Source organism: Syngnathus acus, chromosome 12, assembly GCF_901709675.1.
Source record: "Syngnathus acus chromosome 12, fSynAcu1.2, whole genome shotgun sequence".
NCBI lineage: Eukaryota > Metazoa > Chordata > Actinopteri > Syngnathiformes > Syngnathidae > Syngnathus > Syngnathus acus.
In genome coordinates, this window is record NC_051097.1 from 1,395,269 (window position 1) to 1,408,497 (window position 13,229).

General features: G+C 43.0%; 1 protein-coding gene and 1 pseudogene across 1 annotated transcript; both read left to right on the top strand.

The window, feature by feature from the left end:
• The first annotated feature begins 338 nt into the window (after positions 1-338).
• On the top strand, positions 339-9,480 carry LOC119131432 (annotated as a pseudogene).
• Positions 9,481-10,434: 954 nt separating this feature from the next.
• thnsl2 (threonine synthase-like 2) lies at positions 10,435-13,093 on the top strand (the record flags this gene model as incomplete). Its single annotated transcript, XM_037266290.1, has 5 exons — positions 10,435-10,696; positions 11,560-11,708; positions 11,840-11,972; positions 12,047-12,204; positions 12,398-13,093. Coding segments are annotated over 3 exons (540 nt in total), but the record flags the coding sequence as incomplete, so codon positions are not given.
• Positions 13,094-13,229: the final 136 nt, after the last annotated feature.

The window sequence follows — 13,229 nt, forward strand, 5'->3', positions numbered from 1 at the left end:
GCACACAATGTTCATTGTTGAAAATGTGGTCTTTGGTCTGTGGTTTTAGTACTGTAGGAATTTGTCATTATCATGTTGGTGCGTGACATAATAATGTCACACAATAAATTTGGCTGAGCAGAGGGGTGTGTGTGTGTGTGTGTGTGTGTGTGTGTGTGTGTGTGTGTGTGTGTGTGTGTGTGTGTGTGTGTGTGTGTGTGTGTGTGTGCGTGTGCGTGTGCGTGTGCGTGTGCGTGTGTGTGTGTATGTGTGTGTGAGTGTGTATGTATGAGTATGTGTGTGCGTGCGTGCGTACGTGGGTGCGTGCGTGCGTACGTGGGTGCGTGCGTGCGTGTTTGTGCATTTTGGCGTGACCACAAATGTAAAAGTTTATTTCATGCGATGTTAGAAAATGAGCCATGTCAAAGTAGCGTGAAACCGAGAAATGGCGATAGAGCAACAAGTGACAGCTAGCCACGCCTATTGAACACAAGAAGAACAGTCACAAATAAGCGTAGCAAGCTGACAGCTGGGAGAAATCGTTTAGTTCTACCTCCTTCATTCTTGTATTCCTCGCGTTGCGCTAATGGAGCATCTTGGCCAAGCATTGTGCATCATCACCGGGGCGTCCAAAGGTTTTGCCGGGCGCTTGCAAAGGAGATGGCGCGGGTGGTGAAGCACGGATCGGTCTTCGTCCTGGTAGCCAGATCTGGTGACGAGCTGCAGACTCTTAAGACAGAGTTGGTCGAGTCGGAATTGGAGGTTCGATGCGTGGTGTTGGATCTCTCCCAGATGGAAGCACCAGAGAGGGTCGTCCAGACCGCGAAAGAGTCTTTTTCACCGGACATAGAACATGTTATTCTCATTAACAACGCTGGTAAGATCAGTATTGTGTGTTGTGTTTGTAATTATCTTGTTACCATCTTAAATATTCAGTGTAGCTGTTAGAAAAATGTATATATATGTTATCATGCGTTCTCTAATCAATGCTTTACCGCAATATTACTGCAATATATGCTTGCTGTTTGGCCTTGCTGTTTTTATGATGTACCACAGAAGAGAAAAGGTACGGCTGGGCCAGGAGAGAGGTTACAGCTGGGTCGGACAGGACGCAGCTGATAACTCAGCAAAAAGAAGACATCTACCGAGACAGTCCCTTCTTAACAAAGACCGCTTTGTTAGACAACATGCCTCATTGCTGTCTTGCACCTCAGATGAACCTACAAGTGACCATCAAAGTCTGGGTTTTCCAAACTATCTTGATCGTTAGATTATGTTAGTGCGTATCCAGTAATTAATAAACTAGCTTGTCTCATCCTACACAAGGTCGTAAAACATCCCTTGCTATGTTTTGGCTAGAGCTCAAGGACTTTCTCTTCTCAACTCAAACTCCTTTTTATCACGTTCTTATTATTTTGCTTACGAGGCAAAGCCCACGTGCTCCCCCCTTCCTTTAGGGGCTTTCGTCTCATAATTGTGGGCAGGGCAAATCCAAATAAAAAGAGCGGGAGTGTACACAGATATTTAGTGTTGTGAGATTGTTGTAATCTATCTGTACTGCACTCCTCGCGAGAAAAGACTTGATATTCTGTCTCACTTGTGGTTTGTTTGCTGATGCTCTTCTCTTAATAGTTGTTCAGTCAGCGATTTAAACCTGACAGAAATTGGGGGCTCGTTCCGGGACCTCGACACACCTTGAACGGTTCCAGCGGACTCTTCGACACAGGCGAAAATCCTCGGCCGAGGTAAACAAAAGCCCTTTGACGGGACTGTCTCGATCAGTCCGGCTGGACACCGGGAGGGTTGACGAGGCTATCCGAGGAGGAGAATCAGCAGACCGTGAGTAGGAATATTAATTCTACTAAAAAGAAATGGATGAGCGGTGACAAGAGGTCACCTAATGAATGAGCGGTGACGAGGTCACTTAAAACGAGCAGTGACAAGAAGTCACTTAAAGACCTTGAGAATTCTAGACCCTATCAAGTGCAATAGGAGCAGTTAAATTCCGCAGGGGCGTTGTGGAGCCCCCTAACTTGTACGTTAGTTAAATTCCGCAGTGGGAGGGGCGGACTCCTCTGTTATTCCTAAAAAAAACGCGCGTGGTGTGTTTGTGTTTGTGTACGGTTTGACTGAGAGTGATCTCATTTGAGCGCTCCTCTATATAAACACACAGGATTGTAAACAGTGGCTTTGTGTGGGGGCAGAGGCAAAAACTCTCCGCTCCCTTCGGGGAGGTGAAAGGAGACTTACCACACATCGAACTTTTAACCACTGTCCTGTGAATAAAGTTGGTTTTAGGACACTGTAGGTGCCATTCAAACTACCAACTCCAAAATTTAGAAAAATAAACCATGGGAAATTTAGATAGTAAGCGAAAGTCCCTACCCCGACATGAACTAAAATGCAAAGATTGGAAAATAATTGAAAGGCAGGATCCCGACCGACTTAAAAAAGATTTCGATAAATGGGTTAAAAAATATAAATTTGAGGGAGAACTAGAAGAAGTACAAGAGCGGGAAGAGAAAACACATGCTACAAATTCAAAACTAAAGATCATAGCGAAGTTGTATCCGCAAATACATGACACACACAAAATTGAGGAATCACCTCCTCCTTATGGGTTGATGGACAGAGCCACTAGGCAGAAAAGCCCGCTAGAAATGGATTGGTCAAAGGAAATCAGAGCAAATTATACAGAAATAGGGAGAACAAAGCAAAATGATAATGAAACCTTTGATGAGTATCGAGTGCGAATGACAAAAGTGTTTAAAACACACAGTGGACTGGTGGAAGATAATGCGCCTCAAGGTGCTTATCAACAGCAATTAAAAAATGCCATCCACGCAGGGTCCAGACCAGCAATACAAGGCTGGGTGATCAAACATTATATAGGCATGAACACCGGAACTTTGGAGGAATACATAAATCATGCCCTCCATGCGGAAAAAGTAGTAATAGACAAACAAAAACGAAAACGAATGAAAGCTACAAAAGACACTTTTCTGGTAGACCAGGATAGTGACACTTTTTACCAAAATGCAGGTAGAGGACAGAAAGGCCAGAGAGGGCGAGCAATGTCTAACAGAGGAGGCTTTAGAGGCCGAGGAAGAGGAGTTGTGCAACCTCCAATAGAATGCTGGAATTGCGGAGAAAACGGTCACATGGCACGTGACTGCACAAATTAACAAAGACAGTTATGGCTAGGCCAAAACCAAATCAAATCAGGTTTCCATGTAATGAAGTGGGAACCTGGCTGCCAAAATTAAAGAGAAATTAGCTTAAATATACAGGAGATATTTGTGTTAAAAGGATAAAGTAAGATAAAGAAACACTGAAGTTAAAATTGGCTAAATAAATGGAAAAGAATTACAAATAACTTCTAAAAGTAAAATAAAGAATAAATCTGACAAGTAAGACGAGCAAAAAGGTGTTCTTCGTGGGATCTATGTGGTCTTATACGTATGTTGTGCGTCATCCTTTTGTGTTGGTGTGTGTGCGTGTGCGCGCAGAGGATCCTCATGAATGGGCGTGTATATATGTGCGTGAGTGAGATGTGTGTCCTATGGAAGACATCAGTAATGGAGAATGTTCAGGAAGCTGTTTAGGAATAATAGGAAAATTGAGAAGTAGGCGATAATGTGTTTAAGTTGGTTGGAGAAATTGAGATGAGCAGTGTGTGGCAGAAAGTGACTAGAACGGTGGCTTGATAGGACGAGAATAAGAGACAGCAAATGTTGTGTAGAAGACAGTGAAAGATGTCGAATGTGAACATGACGAAGGGCGCAACAGCAAAGCTGGCCTGCCCTTTGAGAGGGCGAGACTGATAAGCGTGCCTGCGCTCGCGCGTAGTCGCGGGGCGGGGCTGTGCACGTGGGCCTTTGCTATGCTCGTGTGGGCGGTGGGCCGGCATCATGGTTGTTGCAGGAAATGGCCAGCCTGTGACCAATCAACATTGATGCTGCGCCCCCCCCCCCCCCCCCTCGCACGAGGGGTGCTATGGCTGCGGGCGAAGCAGGGAAAGTGTGAGTTTCTCAGAGTATGTTTGAATATTTGTAACAGGGTGATGCTTAAGGAAGATGTGACAATATTTGCATGAAGGATAATAGACACTGATGAGAAAAAAGTATAACCAAAAACATCAAAACAGAGGATGATGTTGGCGCAGCGTTGTTTGTTGGTATTGTTTGTGAGCTGTGGCTGCTGTTTTTGTGTTGTCTGTGTGCTGTCAGTGTTATGTGCTAAATCGGCTAATGTAGGTGCACAAAAGAATTTACTAGACTGTAGTCTATCTGATTTGCACCGCAAAACAAAAGCAATTTTGTGAAAATAAGAAGAAAAGAAAGGCGAGCAATTTTTTGTGGGCAGAAACTGGTCCACACTGCATTAATGCCTAGCCCTGATGAAACAAAATTTGAGAGATGGAAAGAACTTGCTTTCTGGAATTGGATGAAGCAAAATTATTAAATAACATTTCAAAGCTAAATTTAGAAGAAATAGTCGATTGGTTGTGTCAAGACTACACAAGTTTTTACATTTGAGAATAAGAGAGTGATTGAGTTAGTTAAAGTTAAGAAACAACAACAATTGACTATTATATTAATTTACTGGCGGTTATTTTGTTGGTTTTTGTCTTTTTATCTTGATTGGTTTGACACCTTGAGGGAGAAAAGATTAGGATGTGGAACACGGGTTGAGACAACCAGTTACACACGCAAAGCATGTGTGCACTGGGACACTGAGAAGCATTTTGAAAGGTGTGTCAAATTAAATGAAGATGAAATCATATGTAGTAATACAACACTTTACTACATATGGATGCTCTAAATCAGTGGTTCCCAAACTTTTGCAGGCTGGCGCCCCCTTTGGCTCTCCAGTGAATTCCTAGCACCCCCCCCCCCCCCCCAAGGACCGGCATTTATATAAATAAATAATACATTTATATAAATAAATAAATAATACATTTATAATATCATTACCATTACGTTGAATTAGTGGGAGCCCTGAGTTTGTTTCTCAGAAACGAGCCGGTCCCATCTAGACGTAATCGGAGACAATGACACCATGTGTTGGTCTCCATGTGTTGAAGCAGTTTTGAATGCTTCACTGCCTGGTTAGTTAGCCTGTCGCCACATATTAGCTTTGCGGGCTCGACTGGGGAAACATGTCACGTGACCGGGACGAGTGTCTTGACCTGAATTAATTGATCGTCGATAAAAAAAAAATTCTGTGCGGCTTGGCGGCCCGGTACCAAGTGACCCACGGACCGGTACCGGTCCGCGGCCCGGTGGTTGGGGACCACTGCCCTAACCAGCTCAACACAACACAACACGGCGCGTTCTGGCGAGTCCCCAATTTCATGTTGACTTGAACTCAAGATGATGTTGACCGCCAGAATGCGGTTTTTATTATAAGATAAAATTCTGAACATTACAAGCTTGAAATTACAAACCTGAGCTTTTGCTTTTGTAGTCTATGCTGTCGGATCTGACTGGGCCAGAGCGGCGTGTTGTGTACAAATCGACTGCCGCCCCCCTACCGCCCCCCTACCGCCCCTTTCTTCCTCACCGCCCCCCCAGATCTTTCCACCGCCCCCAGGGGGGCGGTACCGCCCACTTTGGGAACCACTGCTCTAAATCATACAATTGAGTAAAATAAAACATACATTTTGATTTTCATTCAAATTGCTAAGATTCTTGTGATAAACGATGAGAGAATGATTGAAAAGAAACTACAACTAAGCTAGTTGTGGAAGCAGTCCAATTGCCACGAAAAATAGCTATATGCACGTGTGCAGGGCACACATGAGACTGATAAGGTGCCAAGAGGTAACAAGCTTGCGGACGGAACCGCATAGCTGTAGTGCAAAAGACGCTTCAAATTTTGTACACACAAGAAGCAGATTAAATTACTGAAACGTTTTTAAAAATGTGCAGCGACAAAGTCCATAGACTGAAATTCGATTATGGACGAAAAGAGGGGCAAGAGTGGAGAATGGTATCTATAAATGACCAGAAGACTGACCTATCCTACAAAAAACCTATACAAGTGGGCAGCAATATTGAGCCATGGTTGTGTGTCGCATGGCTCAAGAGGGGGGATAATGGGGCAGTTCAGTCAGCTTTATACAACATATGAATTGATTCATATTCAAAACATTTATAAAACAAAATTTTTGTAGAGTTTAGCATGTGCTAAACACAATCCACAGGGTTATAATGCCTGGTCATAATAGATGCATTCTCAAAATGGTTTGAATTGGCTTCAACAAAAACACTGAATGCCTTAACAGTGGCAAAAAACGTTATGTAAAGAAATAATGCCGAGATATGGGATTTCAGAAATTAATTCTCATGACAGGACATAAAGTGTGAAAATGTGCATGGAAAAAACTGGAAGATCATGGACAAAATGTTTAGACCCGGTCAAACTGTTCATAAATATTACAATTACTGTGGGTTTAACCCCGTATAAAATTGTTTGGGCGACAATATAGATTACCATGTTTTGGAACCAAGTGGGAAACTAAGGATGATTAAAATTTGGTAGAAATAAAAAAGAAAAAAGGAAACAATGTTGTTTAAAAGATCAATTTGACCTTTGCAGGATGATCTGCTGTGTCGGATCTGGACTGCAATGAAAATATGATGTTTATATGTGTACTTTGTCAACAACCACTGTAGATGTTAAAGAATGGGATGATTATATCTAAAATTAATGTGGATATTTTGTTTCAGGTAACTATAAGAGTTACTGAAAAACGAAACAATTGATTGCTAATGGCAAAACAAGCTGTAAAGACAAGAAGCAAAAATTGAATATGTCATATGTATGGATTTGCAACCGATTCTTTATGTTGTATCGTTGCCATTGACCAAAGATTGTGTGAAATCTGTCACATCTACTGATTGTGAAATGTGTGACAGAGCATTCTATATAGTACCGTAATTTTCGGACTATAAGTCGCACCGGAGTATAAGTCGCACCAGCCATAAAATGCCCAAAAAAGTGAAAAAAACCATATATATGTATATAAATCGCTCCTGAGTATAAGTCGCACCCCCACCCAAACTATGAAAAAAAACCGCGACTTATAGTCCGAAAATTACGGTAATATCCATTGAAAAAAAGAAAAAAGAAGCCATTGCTTTCAGAGAATGTAGTCAAGCTAAATTGTATATGTATCAACATGCCAAGATCTGGGAAAAAGCTGGAAAAACAAACAAACAAAATGTCTTTAAATTTGAGAGGCGACGATGATCTGACTGAAATTGATGCAATCAGAGTCCCCAGAGGAGTTCCTGATTAATAAGAATTAATTGACCAAATTGTAGCAGGATGGGAGTCTTCCATTTGCTGGTGGTGTACGATGAACAAGAGCGTCGACATGATACATTACAACCATTGCAACATGCAGAAATTGGGCAAAGGACACAAGCGGGACTTGAGGCAGTGCACGAACAGCTAGCCACGCCTTCCCTAATGTCAATCCAGAACCGCAATGCTCTTGTTATGTTGTTGTCTGAGAAAGGAAGGGTCTGCGCAATGTTCAGGGAACAATGCTGCACCTTCATCCAGAATGACACCGCCCCTGATGGGAGCCTGACGAAGGCGATTGCAAGCTTGCAATCCCTCAAGACGAGGATGAAAGAGCACAACAAGTGGATGACTGCTTTTGGGAAGTATAAAGCCCTTGTGTCCTCAATTACTGCTATACTCACCTTGTGTGGTTGTTGTTGTATTCCATATCTCCGTGCTCTGTTTAATCGTCTCATCACTACAGCAATATCGCCCATGGAAGACAAGATGGCCGGGGTATGCCTCTAATGTCTGAACGCCAGCATGTTGATGATAACGATGATGATGATGGAATTTTTGCACTTGGGTCTACAGACTTCTTCCCATATCTGGGTGTTTCCGAATGATAATATCGCAACGTTTATCCTTTCTTGGTGTAAACTTATTTGTGCTCATACTTGTGATCCTACGGCTGAAAATCTTTTTGAAGTGGCCGGTTTTGGGTGATAAGATGGTCTCTGAGAACTTATGATAATGAGGGAATTGTTAGAAAAATGTATATATATGTTATCATGCGTTCTCTAATCAATGCTTTACCGCAATATTACTGCAATATATGCTTGCTGTTTGGCCTTGCTGTTTTTATGATGTACCACAGAAGAGAAAAGGTACGGCTGGGCCAGGAGAGAGGTTACAGCTGGGTCAGACAGGACGCAGCTGATAACTCAGCAAAAAGAAGACATCTACCGAGACAGTCCCTTCTTAACAAAGACCGCTTTGTTAGACAACATGCCTCATTGCTAGTTGTACTAGGTTCATCTTGTTTTTTCTTTTTCAATTACTTCACTGGTTCTTCTATATCAAACAATTTTCTTAGGTTCATTTACCTGACATGTTTCGGCGGGTTCTTTGCACTTGGGTCTACAGACCCATCATCAGAGATGAAGGCGAAAGAACCCGCCGAAACATGTCAGGTAAATGAACCTAAGAAAATTGTTTGATATAGAAGAACCAGTGAAGTAATGCCTCATTGCTGTCTTGCACCTCAGATGAACCTACAAGTGACCATCAAAGTCTGGGTTTTCCAAACTATCTTGATCGTTAGATTATGTTAGTGCGTATCCAGTAATTAATAAACTAGCTTGTCTCATCCTACACAAGGTCGTAAAACATCCCTTGCTATGTTTTGGCTAGAGCTCAAGGACTTTCTCTTCTCAACTCAAACTCCTTTTTATCACGTTCTTATTATTTTGCTTACGAGGCAAAGCCCACGTGCTCCCCCCTTCCTTTAGGGGCTTTCGTCTCATAATTGTGGGCAGGGCAAATCCAAATAAAAAGAGCGGGAGTGTACACAGATATTTAGTGTTGTGAGATTGTTGTAAACTATCTGTACTGCACTCCTCGCGAGAAAAGACTTGATATTCTGTCTCACTTGTGGTTTGTTTGCTGATGCTCTTCTCTTAATAGTTGTTCAGTCAGCGATTTAAACCTGACAGTAGCTAATTGCCTCATTCTGTCTGCTCAGCGGCTCTAGGTGACGTGTCCCGATTCTCCAAAAGCTTTACCAGCATGGCCGAGGTGGACTCCTACCTATCTTTCAATATCAGCTCTGCTTTGTGTCTCACTGCCCGCGTGCTGCAAGCCTTTCCAAAGCAATCAGGTTTGTGCCGCTGCGTGATCAACATCTCCTCACTGGACGCGCTGAAGCCTTTCTCCTCTTGGGTGCTGTACTGTACTGGCAAGGCGGCCCGAGATATGATGTTCAAGGTTCTGGCAGAAGAGGAGCCAGACCTGCGTATGCTCAACTATGCTCCAGGTGGGTGGGTGGTGGGATGCTTGGTTATATTTATGTTTATGGGGCTGATGGGGGTTGAAAAATACTCAATTGATTTGTTTGCTCAATATTACAACAGAGATTGTTTTGAAGGTCCTCTTTATGTGTATTTTTTAACAAACACAAGCAAAGATTCATTTGAATTACAATAAACAATATCAAGATTATTACACATTAACAGTTTGGAGTGGAGGAGGATTGTTTATATTGGGCTTGTAGGATAATCTTTTTTTTTCTCCTCGATGTTGTTAAAAGTCAAGTTAAAGTCCCAATGATCGTCACACACACCTGGGTGTGGGGAAATTTGTCCTCTGCATTTAACCCATCCCTGTGTGATTTTAATCCATCCCCTGGGGGAGAGGGGAGCAGTGAGCAGCAGCGGTGCCGCGCTCGGGAATCAGTTGGTGATCTAACCCCCCAATTCCAACCCTTAATGCTGAGTGCCAAGCAGGGAGGCAATGGGTCCCATTTTTATAGTCTTTGGTATGACCCGGCTGGGGTTTGAACCCACAACCTTCCAGTCTCAGGGCGGACACTCTACCACTAGGCCATCTCAGTGGCCTAGTGGTAGAGAACATGAGAACTCATGTTTTTCGTTTGTTTGTTTTACCGTAATTTTCCATGTATAATACGCCCCCATGTATAATACGCACCCTAGAAATGGCATGTCGATGCTGGAAAAAAACCTGTACCCATGTATAATACGCACCCAAATTTTGACTCTTACTTAAGTCCGTAAACGTAAAATTATTTCAGAAAAAAGATCATCTTTGGGAACAACCGGATGTTATTCTGCCGGTCAGTATCATTGCGCATGCGCTAGCAAACTCGATAGCGAAGAAATGTTTCGGATTTGTGTAGGGTACATTGTGACAGCAAACGAGCAGGTGATCGAGCAAGCGTCTGATACGAGAGCATTGTGTTCGTATAGAGCGTGTTTGAAGTGAACAGCAGAGAGGAAAGGAACAAGGCAAAGTGTTGTGAAATAAAATATTACCTGTAATACGCATTTAGGTTTAGAACTGAACTCTCGCTCTTTATATAGCTGACGTGTCTTGCGTATCCGTTCTGCGCATCTGTAATGGCGGCCTCCAAATGATATCCGGTTTGCGTTGTGTGTTTTCAAAGCGGACGGCTCTTCTGATGATATCGACCAGCCTCTCCGTCATTTATTTGCCGATGAGGAACTGGTAAAATATCATGGCCTCATGAGCCTTAACTCGGTGAACTGGTCTCGTATCATGATCCAGCTGGCGCATTTCATCTTTGCATACTTCCAGCTAAGTGATATGGAGCAGATTGAGGCTCACAAACCACTGCCTGAACTGGAGGCGGTGGTGCCCACTGGGGGAGCAGGTAACATTGCAGGTAGGCTGATGACCCGCAATACAATGCAAAATAAAATGTCACAATTTTCACATATGGCTCGCTGGTGCACTGGGTACACGTCCGCCTCACAGTTAGGAGGGTGCGGGTTCGATTCCACCTCCGGCCGTCCCTGTATGGAGTTTGCATGTTCTCCCCGGGCCCGCGTGGGTTTTCTCCGGGCACTCCGGTTTCCTCCCACATCCCAAAAACATGCTTGGTAGGCTGATTGAGCACTCCAAATTGTCCCTAGGTGTGTGTGCGAGTGCGAATGGTTGTTTGTCTCTGTGTGCCCTGCGATTGGCTGGCAACCGGTTCAGGGTGTCCCCCGTCTACTGCCCGATGACGCTGGGATAGGCTCCAGCACACCCGCGACCCCCGTGGGGACTAAGCGGTACAGAAAATGGATGGATGGATGGATGGAATTTTCACATACAGCTGCTTTTGGATTACAAATATTAAAGCTGATAAACCCACAGTAGTGAGGGAAAAAGAAGAACACATTGGAACAAAGGCAAATTATTTATTAATTACGTACACATTTTTTTCAACATGCTCTAGTGGTTAAACATATTCATGGTATTAGTTTGGCCACTAAACAGAAAGTTAATCCTGCTTTGTTAGATGTAACTTTTTGTATACAATAACACATACACACACACACACACACTATATATATATATACATATACATATATATATATACATATACATACATATATATATATATATATATATATACATACACACACACACACACACACACACACACACACACACACACACACACACACACACACACACACACACACACACACACACACACACACACTCATATCTCTCTTGTTTTGTCCATCTCTGTCACAGCTGGCTTTATTGTGAAGAAGATGGGGTTACCCCTGAAGCTTGTGGCCATGGTGAATGCCAATGACATTGTTCATAGGACAGTAACCTCTGGTGACTTTACCATGGCAACTAATGTGACACAGACACTGGCTCCTGCCATTGACATCCAGGTGCTTTTACAGTGCAATGCTAAAATAAATTGTAATTGCACGATTATCAGCTGACATTGTCACATACTGGTTGCAGGTAGTACATAAGCAGTGTAAATGTCTTTTAATAATTAAAATTGTGTATTATTTAGGACCCTTATAACATGGAGCGAGTATTCTGGCTGCTTCTGGAAAGAGACTATGCTTTGGTGAAGAAGATTATGAACGAGTTTCAACATTTACACAAATATACTCTGCTTGAAAAGACTTCCTGCACCTAACACACGATATCCAGACTATTGAACATTCTAATACTTTTACCAAGCGGTCTTTTCTTGTCCTCTTTCCTCTTGTACTTGTAGCTATCCTCTACTTTGTCAAGTGGAACAGTAAATGATGAAGGCATCTTAGAGACGATGAGGAGATGTTGGGAAGAAAATCAGTATGTGCTGTGTCCTCACACTGCAGTGGCTACATGGCATCACTACCATTGTCCCCACGATCCTGCTGTTAAAAGGTGATGTGGTTATTGTATATTCATACGCACAAGACAAGCATTAGTCCAAATAACTGTCATTACTCAAAATGTTTAAAATGTATGCGATCTCAAAGACCGATAAGAAGTATACTGTATGCTTTGCTAAAACAAAAGCTATTTTTACCTTCCACTACAAAAATCTCACCTAACATCTAAAACTCATCTTTTTCAGGCGTTACCTTGCCACAGCATCCTCAGCCAAGTTTCATGCAGCAATAAAGAGAGCCAGGTTGATAAGTAACCTACCTAAAGCAGTCAAGGCTTTGGACAAATTACCCTCGCGTTACCAGAACCTGGAACGCACCTCGAACTGGTCTAAAAACTGGGAGCAGAGACTAAGAATGACAGTTCAGTCTGTGAGTTTGGCCAGTGGCTTATTACAGCTGAATTTAAGAGTTAAACACAAATTACCAGAGTTTTGGAGATTTTATTTGGCAATCACGATACATGCTTTCCAATACGCGATTGATTTTTTAAATATGATTTTTTTTCTTCCGCCACACCTGTCACGTGCCGTGCCAGAGACGCTCGGCCGGCAACTTCCCTCAGCCACACCCCTTCGTTATCGTCATATCTGTCACCTGCTCCCTCTTGCTCTTGTTACCTGATGTATTGAAACCCTGCCCGTGTGTTCCTCCTTGTCGGTGTCTACTGTAGTTTTCCGTCCCTGTCCGCGCCCAGTGTTCTTGTCATCTAGTTTCCCCCCAGTCTTGTCTGGAGGCTCACGGTCAGATTCTGTTCCGTGTCCGAGTGGACTTCTGTTTGCCTGTCTGCTGGCCGTGAGTCTCTATCCCGTCTGTGTCTTTGTTGCCCACCTTCCTCCCTCCCAACTCCCTTTTCCCTTCAATAAACCCTGGTCCAAGCTGCATTTGGGTCGCCCGGCTCCACTCATTTCCTGACAACACCACAAGCAGGTATTAGCAATTCATAATCAAACACAGATGCAAATGTGAACTAGAAAGATTCACTTTAATTTATTATACTAATTAGAATACTTATTATAT